Source organism: Lineus longissimus, chromosome 3 (assembly GCF_910592395.1).
Source record: "Lineus longissimus chromosome 3, tnLinLong1.2, whole genome shotgun sequence".
Lineage (NCBI taxonomy): Eukaryota > Metazoa > Nemertea > Pilidiophora > Heteronemertea > Lineidae > Lineus > Lineus longissimus.
The window spans coordinates 1,072,786-1,095,205 of NC_088310.1; the positions used below are offsets into that span (position 1 = coordinate 1,072,786).

The window sequence follows — 22,420 nt, forward strand, 5'->3', positions numbered from 1 at the left end:
AGAGCTTTCGGGCTCGATTCATACTACCTACTGGGCATGCGCATCAAGGCCAAAGATCTGGTGCTTACCGAACCGCGGCGCTAGAAATCGAACGCGCTAAAAGGCCATGCGCTACAACAATGTACACACCCACTCTGTAGCACCAACACAACAGGTTTTGAACCACATTGATCTCGGTCATTCTATATTAGGAAGTGCTATTGGGTGATAAGTGACAATGGAATAATAGGAGGTTGATAATAATAGAGATGCTAATGCAGTTGAAACGCCTAACACTAACACGAACAGGTCCATTTTTTGGTAAGCCAATTAATTGTCCCCAAAATAGACCGAGGAATACAATTATCACCTCTTGCATACTAGTATTATCCAATCCATCCTGGAATACTAGAGTAAGTTGTATGCTCCTAACCTGGCACATACTGTCAATACTGAGCTTGGTCATCAGTGCCAAGTGTTGGCCTGATGTTCAGGATGCATAAGCTCGGTCATTGGTACAGAGTACTGCATGTATTGGCCTGAAGTTCAGGAGGAGGACTATTATCCAGCATTCAATGAAACAGCAAATATGAAAGAAAAAATTTTGTTATGAAAACTAGAAATGTTTTATTTCTTTCAAAAGCACATCTGGAGTACAAATTGCATCTGGAGTACAAATTGCATTTCAACAACATTGGAATAAATTGATATCACAACTGATTGTAAATCTTGTTCATCTGCAGAGACGACCAATTTCATGCAGAAACCATCAGAGGCACCAGTGGTAAATTCAGAGCAACGAGTCCTGTTCCAGTCGCTTACACAATGTGAAACCAATGGAGCCAAACACACTACTGATTAGTTCTGTAGGTTAGAATGATTGTCAGTAAAAAATTGCAGAATGGTATACACATATATCCTGGTCTGTTCTCATGATAGAGCACCTCGCATTATTTAACACATTTGAAGATGATATCCTTGTTCATCTATTGCTAAGACAAAGTGGGTTCATTTTAACGATATCCTCAGGAAAGTGATCTTTTAGAAGTATTCCTTTGTCTCGATTCGTATCCAGCTCATCAATGAAGCCAAACCAGTAGATGACTAATCCTGGTCCAAACCTGGAAATGAGAATCGTAGACTGAAGTGATGCAAGAAGAGGGCCAAGTAAAGAAGGAACAATCTCATGCACAGAGACTAGAGTAGAACAATCTGTCTCCTGGGCAGAAGACGGCAAAATGATGATTACCACAAATGAATATCATGGATAGATGTTTACCTATTCCAGTAACTCCAGAACTGATCCTTCAGGTAACCTCGATGACTGACTTCATCTCCAAAGGATGCTTTACTCTCGATCCAGTTCACCACATGGCCATCAATAGCTGAAATGATTGTCACAAATTTAGCGTACCCTGTATTTCATGTGTACCAATTCTGCGTGAAGATCCTGAAAAGGCATTCAGTGATTGTCATGCTTCAGAATCATTTGACGAGTGACAGATTTGCTGTCATCATTGTAGATGTAGAAGAAGACATAAAAGTACACAGTGGAAGAAAATCTCATGGATTCTTTTACTTACAAATAGGAACCTCAAGTTTTACATCAGGAGTCTTGTCATAGCCCCTCGCACGCATTTGATCTTCATCTGGAATTTAGAAAATTATGAGAAGTTTAACACCTTGGGACGTGACGTTTGGTTTTCCTCAGCTGTCCACACTGGGTAATGGTGTTATATTTTGATTGCAAAAATCGGATTGAGAGAATCTTTCAGTAGACACTGGGGCTAGGAGAACATGACCAGTTGCATGTCCCTTACACTTTCCCTGAAGACAAACGAATCAAAAAGTATTTACTTGTCTTTTCTTTTGGCAAGACAATGCCATCAATGAAGGAATTCACTGCTGATCTTACCTAAATATGAAAGACCTTTCTCGTCCACCTTTTTCTTCAGAAGGAATTCATATTCATGTCCAATTGAACTAGTTTAAAGGTCAAGGACTTTATGGAAATAGTTTTTTGTTAAATATCATGTCTCTTAATTATACTCTCAGACTATTTCAAATCTCTTCGATCTTCCAATAACAATACTGTTAACATTGTAAGAACGAATCTACCAAGTATGTAAGGTGTGGACCACATACTAGAAGAAAGTTCCTCAGAAAATGATTATGCAGTTCGGTTGAAAAGGATACTGTCGTATGCTGTCAACGATGGGTCCATAGAAATCATCATCAAGAATGCACTGAAAGGAAAGGAGTCAAGTCAAATAGCATCTAAATCTTGTCATTGTCCAATAAACAACTGGCAGCAGCATTCAGCCCCAATAGTCATTTAGTCATGACTCCGTTGTCACTTGTTTGCTTGGCACTTAACTTACTATGTCTACTTCCCGTGCTAGCACTGGGTCCTTGATTAGAGATGTGTCTTTCATCATCTGTGCCAAAACTGGCTTTGGAACTGCAAAGATAGGAGAAAAATTAATATCAGAAAACCCAATAACACAAATTTTTTAGAAGTGGTAATCAAAACGTTAGTCGTAATCTAATAACTAGTCCTAGACCTTCACTTTGTGGATCTGTCAATGATTTGGGCAAAGTCAAAAGTCGTCAAGGAGCATTCATTCCTGCATCCATGCTCAGATTGCAGCATTCGAGCTGAAGTGCTAAGGTGACACTGCTGAAGTGCCTCACTAAAATATGGCGTGGCAGTAGAAATCCTCGCCTGGACTGGTGACAGGAGATTTGGAATGTGCTACATCTGGTAAAAGTTTTACTGGAATGGCATTAGAAAAGGAATGTTTCCTTACCATTCTTGCCATCATACTCAGTAACGGAAACATGTTTCTCAACAATGGTTCTAGCAAGCAGTGAGGGGGAAATTTCAACCTGAAATAAATGGAAGACATTGAAACATAACCTTTTGGTGTCAAACTAATCTTTCTCATCAAGTTCAAGATTCCTTCCGTTTCTCGTAACCAGTTGCTACTTGCACTTAAGAGGGAAATTAGTTTCAAAATGTTCAAAGCCTGCCATTAAAGGGCACTCCCCAGCAGAAACTCCTGATGCAGAAATCTAGTGTTTCACTGAACAATGTCTGGTGGGGCCTCATGTCGAGAAAGAATATACTCAACAATTCAAATCTACCATAAGAATAAAATGTCCCCACCCCCTCTGATAGACTGTTCTTGCCTCATTAGCCAATGAAACCAGCACTTGATCTTCTCCACGGTTTATTCTCGTCCAATAGATATGGTACCGATTCTCAACAAAATCCACATCATGGTGTTTATAACTGACTTTCTTCATCTTTTTCTGGAAGAAAAACGGTCCAAAATGCTTACTTTATAATGCAATGTTTGAATTAACTTTAATGGTAAAGGGTTAATCCAGGGAGTGTCAGTGGAGTGAAAATGGAAATTGGACTAAAATCATTCAAGACTGCACTCAAAACTGACAGTCAACACTAACAGCATGAATAATACCTGGTATTCTTGAGAGACTATGCTTCCAATGGTGTACTTTGAAATACTGGAAAAAGAAAGCACTAATTTATTCCACAAGCAGATGTAAATATGACGGGAACTTGATTTCAAAATAATGTTCTGCACCTTGATTATATGTAAACAGTTTAAGAATGAAAAAATTTTGAGACACTAGTGTCTGAAAATAGATCAATACAATTTCAGTGTCGACTGTCATCCGACAACTGGGTTCTCAAGCTTATCAACTATAATTACCCTGGAAACTCATTTATAACATTGGCTACACGAATACGGCCCTTCATGCTCTGCACGAAGTCCAGTATTTCGTTATAAGCGCCGATTTTCATATTTTCATCCTGTAATTTCGTCTCACGAGTGGAACGTTTGCTTGCAAATCAGAATTTATTCGGGAGCCTCGTTTTGAAATGGAGGCAACTTCGAAAATGGCGATTTTTCCATATTTTCCAATTTTCCCTAGATTTTGATTCTTCTATGGCATCTGCAAACGTTTCTTGACCCGTCTCATACCAAAATTAGAAATCAGATGATAGAGAATGAGAAAACGTCGCCCTGCAGGGTCGGCTGAAAGCCCTGTTAAGTATAAATGTAGTAGAAACACGAGCAAAAGTAAACAAACATTCACATTGGCATTGGCACAGGTAGTTGATAAAGCTTGGAATCAGTGAAACCTTGGAACCAGTGATAAACCTTGGAATCAGTCCTAAAAATGCATAAAAACATGAAATAATGCCATTCGAACCTAACGTGGTTACGAATCAACATTTGGAGCTTATTCTTACATGATCAGATCGGAATTTTATGGTAATTTAGAAATCTGTCGCATATCCGATTCAATAGTCTGTATTTTAGAACAACCCAGTTGTACCTCGCCTCCAGTGTACAGTACTGATCTCCCAAATATGGGAAGACACGCCCACCACACACCCATAATATGAACCAATAGCGCTCCGCTTATAAATACGCCACCACCACGCGGGGCCTATTTGAACTACGGATCGGTCTGTTCATACAGGGTGATACAGAGAAAATTGGGGGCCTGTCATGCATTATGCATGGATAAGGTTGACGACTATGTCTAGGCCTAATTGTCTATGATTGACTGATATTTTATAACAAACGATGAATAAAAGAAGCCTAGTCATGTATGTTTATTACCGAAGTTTGCGGATGAAAATTTCCTTCGCCGTGAGCGATTTCTTCCATCTTCCAGTACGCATCGAGGGATGCAGAGATCTTTGTGACGTCACCAGTTCTAAGCGGTTTTTTTATTCACGTGTGTGTTTGTCCTATGATCTCGTGCATCTAGTACCGAGCATAATACTTTATCGTCTATGGAATACAAAACAATCATAAAAACTAATTTTTGCTTCCATTGAAGAGAAATAAAATATTTTAACGACCACAGCGCATTGCCAATTGATGACGTCATCCTCCACATTAAAAATGTTGGCTTCTGAACTAACTGGCAAATTGCTATCAATAAAGTCAGCTGGGACGAGACTGTCAGTTTGGAGGGTATAAATCGTGGAAGGAACGCACCCGATTTCCCGCGCTATTTGCACAGTGATTCCATGGTTTACATTGAATATTCCAAGGTTTATCAGTGTTTCCAAGGTTTCACTAATTCCATACTTTATCAACTACCATTGGCACATTCTGTCAACACATCAGCTGGAGCTGAAACTCCTCATCTACATCAGAACCAGAGACCTTTGGATGGCTTTATCATGGCAGATTCAACTTCTCTTCGTAGTCGTACTCGCCTTGCTAGTAAAGCAGAAAAGTCTGCTGAGAGTGTGAAGGTGAAGCCACGCAAACTTGGCCTCGACAAGTCTGCCCAATCGCCTCTTTCTCTTGGTCATTTTGGTGGTGCTGTGAAGCGTAAACGGAAGGGGTGTTCCATCATTCTAGATGATTCCGATGATGATGACGTGGTTGAAATCAAAGAGCCTTCGTCGCTGAAGAATGTCGATTCTCCAAGTTCAACTGTCATCCGAACCAAGCCTGAAGTAATGTCACCAGAATATCGGCAAAGAGTTGTAGACTGGAGGAAGAGTGAAATTTACAAAAAAAAGACTCCGTCACCTCTAACCACATCCACATCTAATGGTTAGTTTAGTTAGGGAATCAATTGGTCACTCAATCATTTACCATGTACCAAGATGATCTAGGGGATAACTAATGTACTGATGTCCCCGAAAGATCTCGATTTCCTGATAATATTCGGTATAGTTCAACTGAACATGTTTGATATGATTTGATAGCTTTAATCCACAGACATTTGATATAACAGCTACATCCAAATTGAGTACAATTTTATAATGATAGCATAGAAAATAACAAGATGATTCTCATGTAACAATACTTTTTTCCAGGCAGTTCAGATGGAATTTCACCAAGGCCTTCTGCCAGATTCAATCAGCCGGTCAACACACCATTGAGGACTCTGCTGCTTGATGACCTCCTGAGCTCTCAAGCAGAATCTCAGGTAGACGTCAAGTGGGACTGCCGGTCGCCCAATGCTATCAGGGATGCGAAAATGTATCAAAGTAAGTAATAAAACTAAAATTGGACTGTGGAACTGGAACAATTGACTCTTTAGATCTAATTTAGTAAAGCAGTGGCTCAGGTATTGGGGAACCATTGTTGTCGGTGTTGTTGATGAACTTTTAAAAGCTGGATTTTCTTCAAATTATGAAGGCCCATTCCAACTAAAAATGTAAGCTCCAACTGTGCTCTGAGTCTTAACATCATATGATTAGTCATATGTACATGTACATCTGATTTATGGACTACTGTCTCCTATTTTTCAGTGGGAAGTGACCAAGATGGAAGTGATTTGATAGCAATGCTCAAACAAGTTGAGAAACAGGTATGTCTGCCAACGCCAAGTTATCAATAACATTTTTTGATCAGTGTATCAAAATACTTTGTCTCAAAACAGCCTGTTTTAGGCACTGGTGCAAAGACAAGAATCTCTTTCACCACTCCTTCAATATCTCCATAATTGTTGTGGTAGGAGGCCTATATTAGTTATTTGACAATGGTTTTGATAATTTCAGTATATCTATTTCCAGGCCAGTCCAGAGCACTTTGGCACCCCGCCTCCTGCTCCCATATTCAGCATGCTGTGTCTTCCAAATGACAGGGAAACCAATCTTGCTCGCATTACAGAAACAAGGGAAATAACCACCAGGATGGCAAGAAGGTCAGTTGTCTATCTCGGAATAATTGAATAAGACAGACTGTGGTGATAAAACCTCTAATGTTATTAGCACTTCCTAAATGCATCACGTCACTTTGGAAACAGCAATGTTTAGGTGTAATGGAGACAATTCCAAACTATTGTCAACATGGCCGAAGTCAGAACTGCAATTAAACCTTGTCAGCAACTTGAAGCTTTGTGATAGATATGTTACTATTGAAATCATTCAAGATCACTTATTTTCTGTCACATCTCACAATATCAGATTCTGACGGAAAAGCATAATGATATGAAACAAATGAATCTGGTCTAAGATGAAATTCTTACTATACAGAAATTCTAGGAAGAAGGACGTCCCAAAGAATGCCCAGTCTTTAGAATTTATGCAAAAGTTGGCAGAGTACATTCAAGACCAAGCAGGTAAACTTGATATAATGGTTGTCTCTTGTCCGTTTACCCTATGAGATGTGTGGGTATTGCCATAATGTAGAATGTTACCCGTTTCTGGAAGAGGTTCGTTTCTCGATTATTTAGTGAGGAGGGAACCCATGTGATTGATTTTCTGTGGATTTCATAGGGGCATTGAAGGTCAGACCTGGTTAAACTATGGTTATGAATACGTGTAAGATGTAAACACACTGTCCTCCAGATTCTGTGTTGAGGGATTATTCATACCACGATTGATATTGTGTATCATGTCAAATTCAACTGATAGATAAACTTTATTGTGCATCTATTGTTTTTTCCAGATGTTGAAAAGGATCATGATGAGGATTACAAAAATGTTGATCTCAAGGAAGAGGAAGGAAGGTAACTATATGAATTTGTTTGGTACCAGGAGAGCACATCAAGATTGCAGGTGCAGACTTTCTAACAATCTCTATCAATCCAAAGTGTGAACCTTCACGCCGCATTTCCAGTTGTCACATAAATGCTATTTTTTGCTAATGCCATCAAGAGAAACTGGTTACAGTGTCTCTTTGCCTGCTGGTACAAGTTTAAAAACCAAGCTGATTTGAAAGTCATATATTTCAGTGTCTTTATTGTACGTTATTTCAGATCCCCTAAGTTGGTGCCTGAGTTTGATCTCAATGAAGCGGTTCATGAAGAACTGGATTCCTTAGATGCTGAAGATGACTTGTTTGGAAATGATGAAGCTGCCTCATCTAAAATTGCCACGCAGTTGGAGCCAAGTCTGTTGTTTGGTGGTGTCACCCCGAGTGCTAAATGTGGTGATTTGAGACCGTATACTGAAGTTGATCGGGAGATAATGCATGACATGAGCCTTCTCAAGGACATTAAATCTGGAGAACTTGGGAAAGACATTGTTGAAAAAGGTGCTGTGAAGACAAAAACTGACCTTGTTGACGAGTTCTGTGGCGACGATACATTAGATGACCTATTTGGTGATGAGTCATTCATGGAAAAAGCAACGCAGATGGAGTTATTTGATGACAAGACAAAGTCATTTAAAACTCCAAAAGTGTTGGGTAAAGTTGTTACCAGTTGTCTTTCTTCAAAGGATTGTGAAGAACAGTCTGTGAGTGTGTCCGGTGCTCCACAACTCCGGCAAAAGTTATTTACTAAACCCGGTGTGAGTAAATCTGCAACATTGGTGCCTCAAATTAAGACTTCGTTAGCCACTGCTGTTTGTTCCACTTGTGTTGCAAACCGACTTCCGATCAGTTCATCGTCTTGTGTTTCGTTTCCAAACAATAGTTCAAAATCCAAGGAGACCTACGTGGGTGAAACTACAATCTTAAGTAAACCAAGTGGTCAGTACGGTGAACAGTCTAAGCAGCCATCATTCCACAACAATAAGGGGGCTAAACCAGCAGCAGCTTCATGTGTAACGTCTTCAAATTCAAACTGGGCTAAAAAACCTCCAGGTGTTGTGTCCCGTGCACAGACTCTAACTGACGTGAAAAAACCCACGGGTTATACATTTCCAATTAGAGCTCAAACCATGCCAAATGCCACTGTTTCTGGTGCAGTTAGCCAGAACATGACAAACTTTGGTGCTAAACTTCCTCCGTCTAGATCCTCGACAATACCAGCTCCAATGACAAATTCTTCTCAAGCAATAGGACAATCTTTTGCTAAGTCTAACAAACCAGCAGCTATTGTGAGCAAAACACCTGCTGCTACTTTGAGTTCTAATTCAATTGATGCTGCATATTTTGATGATTTAAGTCTTTCCGAGGACTTGTTGATTCAACTTGCTGAACCCGACGACGTCTTGGACAGTCAGGTGTGTAATAGTGGAAGTTCTAGCAGTTCGGTAGAGCAGATTCAAGCTGATGCATTGAAAGTCGCGCAGAGTAAAAATAAGACAAAAACTGCAAAATCGGTTGATTCACAGCGCAGTACTCCTTCTTTTGGGAATAAGCCTAATGTCCGTGGTTCAGTGAACACTTCAAGTTCTAATTCAGTGATGAGACCTGTTAGTTCTCAGCGAGAGACTATGGCATGCAAGGCTGTTGTATCAAACACCATGTCTGCAGCAACTAGGTCCATGAGGAGCTCGGCTCCTTCCCAGCCCAGTACAAGGAAGTGTTTCCAAATAGGGAACGAATTTGAAACTAACACGAGAGAGGCGTCAACGTTGATACTTGAAGACTCTGACCTTGGGATTCCACCTACACCACAAGTTCAGAGTAAATTTATCAAGGCACAGAAATTCAACTTCAAATCAACCAATCTCAGCACAGGAGTTAATGCTGTGACAAGGAGTCAAGCTAAAATATCACACCCTGCATGCATGGTCGGGCCGGAAAAATTACAGGAAAAGCCAGTATCAAACGATAAAGGTAATTCGAGACATAAAATGTTGTTCTTCTCTCCAGGACATTCATTCAAGTATAAGTTCTGAAACATAATACTCTGGTACTTCAAGATTTGTTGGTGGAGTGACTTTTGCAGTGATAAGTTTCTCATAGTTACCGTATAAGATACATGAACTTGTGGACAGGATATATGATGAGCTAGTTTCATCATTTAGTCCTCTTCATCTGTTCTGTGTTGTATCTGAAGGTTATTTCCTCTTCCACTTCCAGCATCTCAAGATAAGAATGCGGTAGTCTTTGGTTTAGGCAACGATGATGACGATGATGATGATCTGTTTGAGCCAGAGGTTCTAGCCATGTTAGAAAATGTTGAAAGTAAGTAAATGTCCACAATTCTCAATCTTTCAGTGATTCAAAGCATAACTCCTCTATTTGGGCCTCCCCTGTGACTGACCAATGCTGTCCACAATAGAAAGGTGTCCCAGATTCAGAGATAGAATTAGGTCTCCACTATGGGAGGTTCCACTGTAGTTTCAATTCTCTTTCCAGACCAAGCAAGTCAATCGTCCAGTCAGCCTTGGAGTCAGAATCAATGCTCGGCAGAGCAGATCGAGAAAAAGAAACAGGAGGCACTGAAAAGACGAATTGAAAAGAAACGGCAGGAAGCAATAAAGAGACGTGGGGCGCAGTTACAGGCTTCTCAGAAAGCTCAAGCTGCGAGGAGTTGTAATGTTGGAGGACTATCACAAACAAGGAGGACAAGGAAAAGTTGACCTATAGGATATTTGGTTGTCTGATTTTCATTGACTTAACATTGCATTGCAAAGCTAACTGCTAAAAGGCTGTGACTAAATTTCAGTCCAGATGTATGATCATAGTGACAAAACTAATCAATGAATATTTCCAGAACGTTATTTAATCAAATATAAACCGGTAATCTGCAAACATTTACAATGTCTTAAACTACCGTGATGTATTGAATTACAATACTAGGCGCTTTTGTCTTGACATCCACTCGAAAGAATTTTGTTACGAAAGAGAAAATGTCTTGGCGTTCTCCATTTACATTTGTGATAGGTCCAGACGGTATCAACAGAGGTACATCACATCCAAGCAGTCTTCGGAGTCTGTGATGTTGTCAGATAGCATATCTGCAACCCAATCAAGGAATCAGCTTGGGAATCTTAAGAAACTTGTCACATCACATGATTAGAATTGTTAGTTTCAGTGAGTGTCTTTGGCCGAGTGAATCGTGTTTCCATTGCCACATTTCCTTTTCAACCAGACAATATCTTCACGAGAGTAGTGTCAATAGAGTTCTTGGAACACTGGCAAAATCTTTGTTGTGAATTTCATGTTTTGGCTTTCTTTGGGTTTGGTTCTTGGATGGGTTCATCTTCATCACTTTCATCTGAAAAAGGGATTCCTGGATTTAGTACTGGTCAAAGTATTTGGAAAAATAAAGATGAACATACAATACAATTTACAGACTTGTCACCTTGTGTTTAGAAAAGTAAAAAGAGCACTGAATATTTATTTACTTTATGGATTGCAGGATGGCTTGGCCACTCAGAAACATCTGAGAATTTGTGAGTCTCATTATGATGCTCTTATTTCCATGATCTCTACTTGTGCAAGGCTGGAAACCAAACCAAAGATGCCAGACAATGCCTCTCGGGCAATTGTCTGACATCTTGGCATTGACTGACATCTTTGACTGTGAAGACCTATAGCAAAGATGGTTTATTTTCCCAACCCTTGGCTAGCAAAGAATCAAGACAGGGTGGTATGGCCATAGGCGTATCATGGTGGCCGTATCCGGCGAGTGTTGTCTTGCGTCTTATCCGTTGACAACCTAGAAAGAAGGCAATTGATTGTTTCGGCAATTCTTGACCATTTTTCAGAATCTTTATAATGGTACACCGGTGGTAGGGAACTTACCCTCATCTTCCATTTCCTCATCCATATCTGGCATCGTCACGACAGTATTCCGATTTCCAAGGTTTTGTCCATTTCTTTCCTTTTCTACTATCTCTGTCAGCAGTTTATTTGCATTTTCTTGTAGTTTACGTAGAGAGGATATCATAGTCTTCAAATCGGGGTTGTTATCAACTCCAGCAGGGTAAGAAAACTCCTTTTTATCCCCAGATTTTGGGCAAAATGTGATTTTCATGGAGGCTGCCATGTTGGTTTTATCTAAAATCTGGCCCAGGAGCAAAAAAAGTGCGTGCCATACCGAATTGTACTTCATGATAAATACTTCTTCTCAAAGTAAATATTGTACCCATGCAGCAAGAAAACATATCTCAAATACCTTCAAAGATATCAAAGCTCCAAAAATCAACTTGAAACTGAAAATAATGCGGCGATTGTCATGTCATTTCGTTTCTTTGTGGTTAGTATTTTATATGTACCCACTATTTGTGTGCTAAATGTACACTTATACACAGCTGGTTGATGTTCTGAGAGCCCATTATGATATTATTGAAAGGGTTAAAGAGATTATAGGCTAAACTGGTACCTATATCTGTAATCAGCAGGCATCCTAAGGCTAATAATTGGTCGCTGGTAAAACTCTCTTCAGTTTCAGCCAGACTACCATTTGCCGGTCCATCATGTCCCATTGCCATGCGACTAAAAGTCAAAGTGAGTGATTGTGAGTGATCTCTCGTTTCAGGATTTTGATATTCTTCCCATGACAGCTGTGATATGTGAACCATGAAGAAGTTTCCAAAAGCAGGTGGATTCAAGACGTGGGGGCGGCTGGCCCGGGGTGTGATAGTGATAGAGCTGCTTGCCATTGGAGGGTGTTACTATGTCTGGAGAAGAATGAACACTGAGAGAGGTAATGGGAAGCTTTAATGATTGCATAAATGAGGCAAGGAAATCGGGATATTTTTTGTATCATGCAGTCTAACTCATATTGAAACGTATTGTTAACCCCACATCAATAACAAGTGACAGAAGTAGTGTTACCAAGAGTAACATGACAATATAGTGTTTACGCTAGATCAATCTTACCAAACAGTGAGTTGGCAACTTGAATGGTTTATTGACTTATTGGATTCTATCACTCAAAATACATCTGATTATTTTCCAAAATGCATGTGATACGGTTACTAGGTATTACACCTTGTCGCTCCTGCACCTGCTGAAGTGTTACATGCTAATGATATTCTGCCGTCAGAGGTGGAAGTGTTATATATATTTCACTTGTTGGCAGACATCCCAGTGACCAACCTCTGGAGGTGTTCCAAGTTATTCCTATTCTACCACCGGTAGTTGACATTTCATTGAGCTGTATTTGTGCTCTGATGACAAGATTGTTAATGGTTTACATCATCAGATTTCAGGTTGAAAATGCACAAAGACTGGCCAAAAACTTTGGAGGGTGAGTTTGTGACATCAGTTCAAGTTGATCTTTGGGTTTGAGTTGTCTGAAGGAGAGAAATTCAGACCATAATTGAATGCTTTCTGTATCGTAATCTGAACAGTACAACCCCCTCTGTCCCTTCCTTTGGACTGGAAAATCCGAAGTGTCCAGATTACAGGCGTTAAATTGTATGGAACAGATAATTTCAAACCACAGGTGTCATAAGAGCCTGAGGGGTTATGTGGATTGTTTTGTCAAAAATTCTAGCCAAGGGAAACGTCCATAATGATTTCATTTTCTTGATTGCAGGGTACTACCAAGTAGGAGAATATATGAACAATTCACCACTCAGGGAGCTGGACTACCGGGCATGGGGGATCAAGGACACACAGCATTTATCAGTTCAAGACAATGCCAAAAAGGCATAAGGACCCATGACTTGTGGCCAGGTGAGGAGAAGAGAGAGTGTCAGTAGCGAAGACGTGTTGCATTGAACACAGAGGAGGCATCGGAGGAGGACAATTTGAGGGGCCGAGCTCAGTGTGATGAATTATCTTTGTGGGCGCTGAATCATGTTTTTGTACTCTTTGTCTATAATAATAACTGTTTGAAGGAAACATTGTTTTTGTTCTCAATGATGCAACTAGCATCAAAATTGGCCGCCCAGGTCAAATTACTGAAAGGATGAAATGTATGGCGGTCCGCCTCTGAATTTGAAGTAATGAAAATGAGGTGAATTAAATGTGTTAAAAGGGTAACTGCTTCCAGGAAGTCTTCAAGGAAGATAGTCCAAATTTGAATGGCAATCCCCTAGTACACTCCTGATGCAATGGACCAGCCTTGACCTGTTGCTTGAGGAAAGACGATCAGGATGACAGAATGGACTGCATAGGAGTCTATCCCCTAGAAAGGGGTGTCATTTTAGATGATTGGGGGGGGGGGTAAAGCTGTGTTCCCTTGTGTGGGTCCTGTCACACCTATCACACTCTGCTTTATTAAGTAGGAAATAGAATGATCTCGAGACTAGAACATGCTGGTTGGTCATTAACAACATTTTATGTGACATCACGGATGGGCGATGCAATGTACATATTTTGAGACGATTTCCCACACATCATTTGGAATTCAGGCCTTCAGAAGATGTCTACGCAATCCTCCTGACAATCTTGAAGAGCTTTTGGTTTCAACAAACACTGGGAAAGGATACATGGAGCAGTCAAGGTATGCATGATATACTGTCTTTTGTTCTCCAATATATTTGAAGCAACACTTTCCCCACCATGCAAATTATTCTTTGTGGGCTGTGAAATGCATTTACTACATATGTGACCCGCTCCAGCAAAACCAGTCGCATGTCGCACATAAGATGAGCCTAGATGACACCAGAAGATAGTAGATGAAATTGATGTTGTCAGATTTCACAAACGGCAGACAATAGTGAAATGAACAAACAGTCCGTCTCAACCTGCCAAGCTCTGAGCGATATGCAACTGGTTTTGCTGGAACGGGTCACATATGTGTTTCCTTAACTCAAGCTTATTCTGTCTTTGTCTTTCAGCAGATTATGCCCCAAGGGTCAAAGGCAAAGTCACTGTTTGGACAAGTACACTGCTGTCCGAGACTGGATTTTTTACCAAATGACAATCAGTGGTGACAAAACAGATGGAAAGAAGAAGACATTTTCACCAGTGCTCACACCAACAACCATTCCAGAGTTCGTGATACCCAAGCGACATCGAAGGAGAATCTTGCCAACTTGTTCAGACTGATGGCGGTTTCTCACCGGAGCAATGAACTACGGACATCATGCCAATTCTGAAATGTCCAGGAGACTAATCCCGAGGTCGTCAGATCGGGGGATCAGGTTTGAACAATAGAGTATTGCCGTCGTTGACAGTTTCGTAAGGATGGGCAATGTTCAGTTGAACCAGCTGTCGAAGGTTGGCCTGTCGACAGGTTCAAGAAAAGTTTGCATCCTTCCAAGTGTGTCTTCAGTCAGCTGTCTGTCTATTAGCAGTTGTCACACTAGCGAAGTGTGGAACACCTTCAACTTAACCAGCATATCAAAAGATAAAAACAAGATAAATAAATTCACAGCTGCCTTTAGATATTTATTTGGTCACAGATGTTTACAGTGTGGAACCGGCAAGTACCAAAATGATTGGTACAGAACATGATGAACAGCACCAACAGAGGTTACACTTGCTACAACACAGTCTGCATCACTTCTAACACCCATACAATCCTCTCAAATCGCTGTCTTTAGGTTGGTCTTGGAAATATATTGCTTTGCCACAACCTTCCCAAAAGCCTTAAATGATGCTGACCAAGACGTTTTTATCAGAATCATGGCTCTTTTTTACAGATTTCATTGAAATCTATCAAAGTAGTACTATTTCCGACCCACTTCAAAAGTTGAGAGTTGCATTACATCAAACAAGCAACAATTAAGGTAAGCCTAGAAAACAATGTTGATTTTTGGAACGGGCAAAGAATTTCGTCACTCCACAAGAACTTTGATGCCAGTCAATAGAAATCCTCCTGATCCACTCATATTGATCTGGGGATGTGACCTCATTGGTAGAACCTGCAACAGCAAAAGTAAATGTTTCACATATCACCAGGAGGTATGATATTTACATGTAAAACAAAATGGTAGTCTACGTAACTGTCTTGGGACCAAAACGTGAACTCTTTATGGCTTGCACTCAGCATTTTAGAATGGTAGTACTCAAGGAAGGCACCACGGGAGAAGAGGAGATGATGGAGCTTGGTCTGACCTGGCGAACGTCTGAACACGAAGGTTGCTGACTGAAGGTTTTGAAGCCTCATAATGAGCCTCTTGCGGATGATGTCACAATCACAACAAGCTTGAAGTAGGACACCATTCAACCACAGGCTGAATGCGGGTTGAGACTAACCTGATATTCTCGAAACCATGTTTCTGATATCGTCAAATTCACCACATTTCCTTGCTCCCTCAGTTTCTTGTAAAGGTCGATTAAAGGCTGGAAGAAAAGCGGTATGGTTCATGTCCATTTTATCAAAAGTGTCGCGACTAGAAGATGGTAAACTTTTCTGAGTAGTCAATTTTGTTTTTCATTATTTCCGTTCACACGAGGTCACATTGTGGTGAAGTCAAACCATTATCCCTGCTCCTTGGCATCGCGAAGAATAGGAAATCTTATTGAATGTAATATTGGCTGTTCAAGACAGCTTACCTCTTGGTACTGACTATAGACTACAATGGGCCTTGAGGGAGCAACGAACTTCATCAGATTCATGACTATAGGCTTCGGGTGGAATTTGGAGGCCACAATTAACCTAGAAATAAAAAGAATAAAAAACATCACACAGTGCATAAACAACCAAACTCAAGATAAACTGTTGCAATGGAATAATGTCACTTTAGGGCAGAGATAGATAGTTAGTCACCCAACACGACTAGTGTTGAGGATAATTCAAAAGCACTTGATGCAATGATGAGACTTAATGAAGCAGATTTGCAGGTAACTCTCCATTGTATCTTTAGAGCAGCACTGCTGGCTCAGCCAAGGTATCCTCATCACACCTAGTACTCCAGTATTGACCTACCCATCAAAGTTTCCTTTCACAGCTAATTCAGTTGCTTCTATTATCCTCTTCTGTTTGAACGCTCTTCTCTCTTCATACTGCAACATAGAGGGAGACACCTGATCATTCCAGCTTCCATGTCTAGGGTACATACAGTTCATGAGTCTATCTTTATTTACACCCCACTTTTGACCCCTTTCTCCAAGAAAATTGAAATACATAGCTCCTATGCGGTCTCTGACTGAGGGGGGGATGGCAGGGATTCTAACACGCATATGTCTCATGACTTCCAGTACCATAGCTTGTAGCAGGCTGTCATTTCCCTGCCACCATGAAGGGCATACCGTGATTATATTAGCCTATCATTATCTGCTCCTGCAGATCAAATCAGGCTTATACCACTGATGCCATTGGCAAAATAACAAAACATGAGGAAATAACCATTATTTTATGCTGTTGACTCCCATTTCAAAGAGTGTCTCTCGGAAATGGATAAAAGCTACCAAAACCCAGTTTTTCTCCTTGTACTGTGAATCAACAGAGGTGTGTACAAACAATGGTACAGAACACAGAAACTCACGTCTGCTTTGTCTTGTTCCTTTCTCCTTTTCCCTTTCTTTTCTTCTGGCTGTGACGTCTGCTGTGTGCCACTTTTGCCATCACCAACAGCTACCGACTGTGATTCTGTCATCTCTTCCTCAGCTTTAACCTCAACAGCTGAAGATATCGTATCAGCACCAGTGATCTCCTCCTTTTCTGTGGCACCATCCAGTGTCGTTGTGGAACCATCTGCTGTTATTGCCTTCATCTCTGCATCATTCACCTGTTTACTAGAATCGTCATCCTTTAGATTGAGACAAAGTGAATGGGTATCTGTTTAGATTGAAGATATAAGGCACTTGGCCAAGCATACAGAAGTGCAAGTTTTAATTCACACTGTACATTGTAACCAAGAGGAAGAAAAAACTACTCAAAGACCAGTCAAGAACTGTAGTTCAGCAAGGCTACAACAGACTGTCTACTTCACAACAGATTAATAACTGTGTTTCCCTATTGCAACCAAAAATACTTTGCCCACTGACCTCTTCCTTTGCATCCTCAGATCTTCCTTCTAATCTATCGACTAGGCTTTTGATCTTATCCAACGGTAAACTATATACATGTTTGTTGTAGTATTCCTTGCTGAACTCGGGAGCCTCGGGTCTGAAACACGATAATCAAAAATAAGATGATAGATATTCACAACAGCATCCTTTGTACCTCCCTTATTCATGGATTGATCAAGATCAGTTAAAGTGCTCCAAGTGGGTCCACTTTTTCAAACACACCAGAACACATTTGCTTGTTCGGCATACTGATCTAGATAGACCGGGATCACTCTAGATTGGTTTGGTTCCATAAATACAGATATTATCAAGTCATATTTACCTTACTGGAGCTGAACCAATGTAAAAGTCCAGGAGCGTGCCTTCATCTGAAAACAGATGTGATAAGCCCATTACATGATGTGATGAATAGTGTAATGTTGAGTTAAAGATGTGATAAGACTGCTTTGTTGATTTAGTTGGCACTCCCCAATATAGAGGGGGAGGGGGGGGGGGGTTATAGATAAAGTACAAACACTGGCCCCTCTTCTTCAATTTGCTGAGTTGGGGGCTGGGGTAAGCGGGTATAGATGGAACAAACATTGATGAATATTTACCTCCTAGTCTCTTCAATATAGCACCAAGTAATAATCCAGCACAGTTCTCATGCAGGATGAGATTGCACCCAGATCGCACATTAGCATATGCTAAAATCTGTGAGACGCTATCCATTCTTAGCCCTCTGTAAGAGAAAAAAGTCACCTTGTAACAAATAAAATACCACATATTTTTCCTTTGTCTATGCATGAACACATCTATGGATTGGTACTGTAAACAGTGAGATGTTTGAGAGCTACTTGCATAAAGACACAAACAAATTAAACGTATCACTTGGCCACTTACAGAATTCTATTTCTGCCCTTGGTGTAGTGGAGTTCACAGAGCAGTCGAGTTGTTGGTTTTACGATGGTGAATAGTTTCATAAATCTGAAATAGGAAGACAAAACTGCACTAATCAGCAACATACAGAATTCGTACAATGGCGTATTTAGGAAGGTGTTCTGAAGACTGTTTGGGTATTTTGGCTCTCTTTCTTGAGTAGGTAGGCTGCGACGTTCAAACCTGTCATTCACTAGCCGTTTTCGAGCAGAATGAAGGGTTGACAATTTCAGACAAGACAACTCATCTAAGGATACAATGAATATCAAGTTGGACCTCCCTTGGTAAATACCTCTGCAAGGAGGACCCTTTGGTACAAACCAGATAAATTTGAAAGCACACTGATAGTCAGTTCCATAGTCGTTCATTTCAACAGACAAGTTCTACTCAACTTAGTTTAATAAGAACTTGTCACTTAATACAGAATACTTACTTCTTTTTCTTCTTCTTCAGATATTTTGCTTTTGAAAATTCTGTCTTATTTTCAAATGTATTACTGTGTTCAACCAATTTCTCAATGATTTTCTGAAAAGAAGATTTTTTTTCTCATGATACAAATAATAACTACAATTATCTAATATCAGAGTTGGTCTGATCCAGGAGGTTGAGAAGGGACGGGGAGGATGTTGTTTTACAGAGAATGCTCTTCTATACATGTAATGGTGGTGCCACCCCTGGATCTTTGCCAGACAGACCAGTAATTCCAGATTGAGTTACTTTCCACATGCAAGATCAAAGTTAATGTGTCAGCTTGTAGCAGCCCCTACATTCATGATTTGAATACAATGCTACCTAGGTTCAACGAAAAATACCTTTTTGTTGCTTACTTAAGTCTGATACGTTATCTTACCCCTCCCTCCACTCCCTGCCCTTTCATCTCTTCGATATCATCTCTACTGAGTTTCTGGTTGCTGCTCGCATCTTTAAGGTCACGATTATCAGCTGTCTCTCCACTTTCTGCAACACAACACAAACCTGTCAATCAATGTTTACAAGTGTACATATGAACAGCTTTTTAGCGACACTGTTGTGATGCTAGACAAACAAATCAAACTTGCTCTGTAAATGAAATTTAATGTTAAACTAACACAACCTGTGCAATCTAAACTTGAAAAAATGTTCATCAAGAGCTCTTGAACGAGTAGTCCTCCTTGACCTTTATTATATAGGCTGTGCCAAATTTTGTCCTTTGAAATTGAAAAAAAACAACTTTTGTTTCCGATAAAGACGCCATTGCTATGCGAAAGATTGGGACACTGAACCATTCCCAACTTCTCCTTAGCCCACGCCGTTACTCACCCTTATCTGCAGCCGACGTCTCGGGCTCGACTTTCACCAACTGGAAATCTTTTACTTCAAACATGGACCCATATGGATGACCAATAGCGCCAGTGAATGTGAACTTGACTTTCTCCATAAAGACTTGCCTGAAGGAAATAAAGGTGTCATGATACTAGAAATCAACAGTGTACCATACGACATATGAAGTCATATCACGTTTCCTCCTCGGCAGAGGCTCTGGTGACTGGTGTAACTGTAACAAGAACTTGAAGAAGAGCCAGACAGCATCTCTTTGACTTTGATGCAATGAGGTGGTATCAGGCTGTTTCGCTACATTGCCAGTTCGCTGCAAGTCGTTTCGCTACATGTGGCGGTCGTTTCGCTACATGGTAGGTCGTTTCGCTACATGGGTGGAGTCGTTTCGCTACATGATGGGTATGGTCGTTTCGCTACATGGAGGACGTTTCGCTACATGGGTGGAGTCTATTTTACCCTACTATAATTCCCGGTGGTGACTACAAATTTATTATAGCACAGTTTGCCGGTAAAAAAACTTATACGGTTTGATGGCGCGCAAGGGGTTCTTGTCGTCCTGGCCTGGGTTAGGCCACATAAAAAAAAGAGTTGGTGATCGTCCCCGCCCGCCCCTACGAAAAACGCCCGGCCCCACCGCACTTCAACGCAGATTTGGAGGCCTTTGCAAGGCCTTCGCGTTGGCTCGCTCAATCGTCTATCCGTGTATACGTACTTATTATTGATTGACAGGGGTCATTCAAACGCACTCCAACGCAGATTTGGAGGCCTTTGCAAGGCCTTCGCGTTGGCTTGCTCGTCTCCACCCATGTAGCGAAACGACTCCACCCATGTAGCGAAACGTCCTCCATGTAGCGAAACGACCATACCCATCATGTAGCGAAACGACTCCACCCATGTAGCGAAACGACCTACCATGTAGCGAAACGACCGCCACATGTAGCGAAACGACTTGTAGCGAACTGGCAATGTAGCGAAACGACAGTAATTCAATGAGGTTTGCGCTAACAACATTTTATTGATAAGAGAAAAAGCTAATTTCCGAACCTTTTTTCTCGAACAGTGAAGACCCTGAGATTTTCATCTTTTTTAACTATCACTTGATCCCCTTCTTTGATGAGATCAATCATAACTGCCAAATTTAGAAGGCTTTTTGTCAGCGCAAAACAGTCATATGTAGAAAATGCACATGGGTTTGTGTACATTTAAAAGGCCTTGACCTGGTATCCGGTTCTTTCGCTCCCTGACCTTTTCGCCCCCAGTCATTTCGCTCCAAATCGAAGAATCCATACACATGAGGCAGTATCGAAAGACAAGTCTCATTGCAGAGAAACATATTATTCATACTGGAGGAAGACCATTCACATGAGACAAGTTTCATTGTATATTCATACTCAATTTGATATCTGAAGGACTATCCCTTGGATCTTGGAGATGGGCTATTGTTATTGTCCTTTCTTCTGTAAGTGTAGGCTAGGCCTATGTTGCAGGCAGCATAACTCAAATATCTAAAATCGAAATACATGTAACAAGGGAAAAGAAACGCATTATAAAGTAAAATATGTAGTAAAAAAGATAAAGAAAAATGTTGTCCACAACCGGATTCGAACTCGCGACCTTTGGATCGAACACCGTATTCTGCCATTTCTGACGAGCGCTCTACCAACTGCTCTAATATTTCTAAGACGTCTGACGTCATGTATTTGTCGAAATCTGATTGGCTGAAAGTCCCTGTACTAATGTACACTGTACTGCCTGAAAGGTTCAGGGAAAAAAATTCGCACCCCGACAACTACCCATCCTCTTGCAAACATGGCCTACAACATGATTCCTCGTAACGCATGTTTCATGAGGAAGTAATATGTATCGAGTGAAATGATCTGAGATTGTCAGGATGACAACTACCTTGAAGAATTAGACTTTCTCAAGCAGCGGGATTGAGCGCCAAGATTTGTGATAGATTTAACAAAATTGTAATAGTATATATTGATGGGCCATAGATTAATTTATGCAACAAGTGACTCTAGTTACCATTGTGTGGATGGGGCATGAACGCTGTCAATGAGGACAATACAAAGAATATAAGGGACAGGAGAGACAATGTAATATTTAGACTATACGGGAAATGGGCATGTAGAATCAATACAGGCGTGACAAGTGGGCACACTTCGATGGTCTTGTCTGGCACACCCTGTCGTTGGTTGAAGATATATGTTTTCCAGCAGAAGCAGGAATAGTAAGATCAGGTCACTGGAGACATGTGGTTGTTTCATGGTGTATACATGTTTTGTAGTTTACTGGCGATAGACGATATTTCCTCTGAATGTGCATCCATTAGTTGTTTGTTGAGAGAGTGGATGATCGATAAAACAACGACCACGGTCAGGGTTTCGACGGCAATTGCCTCAACAACTTGTTCATTATCTTTCAGGTTTTCTCGAATAAAGCACATGATCAAAATGGCAGTGTTGCGGAGTCCCTTCCTTCTGCTATGGCTCCTAGGGAACTAGCTCTTGTGAGGGCAGGATCAAGTGAAAGGACAAGAAGTCAGGTGTATCTCTTTCAGAACTTTGTTGTACGTCTGTTACAGGTTGTTACAGGTTCAGGTTGTTACAGGTTCAGGTTGGAGGTCGTCTCTGAGGATTCGGCCGGAGGGCCAC

At 40.8% G+C, this 22,420-nt stretch overlaps 4 protein-coding genes across 4 annotated transcripts; 1 reads left to right on the top strand and 3 right to left on the bottom strand.

The window, feature by feature from the left end:
* Positions 1–619: 619 nt before the first annotated feature.
* LOC135484951 (CDAN1-interacting nuclease 1-like) lies at positions 620–3,962 on the bottom strand. Its single transcript, XM_064766660.1, has 10 exons — positions 3,720–3,962; positions 3,465–3,510; positions 3,172–3,294; positions 2,790–2,868; positions 2,361–2,440; positions 2,176–2,225; positions 1,895–1,962; positions 1,563–1,628; positions 1,259–1,364; positions 620–1,100 (listed from the first exon to the last, which is right to left on the bottom strand). The coding sequence occupies exons 1-10, from the start codon at positions 3,809–3,811 to the stop codon at positions 962–964; spliced, it is 849 nt and encodes a 282-aa protein (XP_064622730.1). The 5' UTR covers positions 3,812–3,962; the 3' UTR covers positions 620–961.
* Positions 3,963–4,659: 697 nt separating this feature from the next.
* LOC135485397 (uncharacterized) lies at positions 4,660–10,295 on the top strand. The gene is made up of 9 exons (XM_064767384.1): positions 4,660–5,594; positions 5,861–6,034; positions 6,299–6,357; positions 6,563–6,693; positions 7,025–7,110; positions 7,440–7,500; positions 7,750–9,500; positions 9,747–9,851; positions 10,026–10,295. The coding sequence occupies exons 1-9, from the start codon at positions 5,057–5,059 to the stop codon at positions 10,247–10,249; spliced, it is 3,129 nt and encodes a 1,042-aa protein (XP_064623454.1). The 5' UTR covers positions 4,660–5,056; the 3' UTR covers positions 10,250–10,295.
* Positions 10,296–10,370: 75 nt separating this feature from the next.
* On the bottom strand, positions 10,371–11,671 carry LOC135485398 (uncharacterized). Its single transcript, XM_064767385.1, has 2 exons — positions 11,418–11,671; positions 10,371–10,887 (listed from the first exon to the last, which is right to left on the bottom strand). Exons 1-2 carry the CDS (start codon positions 11,659–11,661, stop codon positions 10,829–10,831), a joined length of 303 nt encoding a protein of 100 aa, XP_064623455.1. The 5' UTR covers positions 11,662–11,671; the 3' UTR covers positions 10,371–10,828.
* Positions 11,672–14,939: 3,268 nt separating this feature from the next.
* On the bottom strand, positions 14,940–20,959 carry LOC135484744 (tRNA (adenine(58)-N(1))-methyltransferase non-catalytic subunit TRM6-like). Its single transcript, XM_064766413.1, has 13 exons — positions 20,808–20,959; positions 19,746–19,873; positions 19,297–19,403; positions 18,880–18,971; positions 18,411–18,494; positions 18,125–18,249; positions 17,851–17,896; positions 17,505–17,625; positions 17,003–17,266; positions 16,444–16,520; positions 16,071–16,173; positions 15,771–15,857; positions 14,940–15,436 (listed from the first exon to the last, which is right to left on the bottom strand). The coding sequence occupies exons 1-13, from the start codon at positions 20,888–20,890 to the stop codon at positions 15,350–15,352; spliced, it is 1,404 nt and encodes a 467-aa protein (XP_064622483.1). The 5' UTR covers positions 20,891–20,959; the 3' UTR covers positions 14,940–15,349.
* Between the last annotated feature and the right edge of the window lie 1,461 nt (positions 20,960–22,420).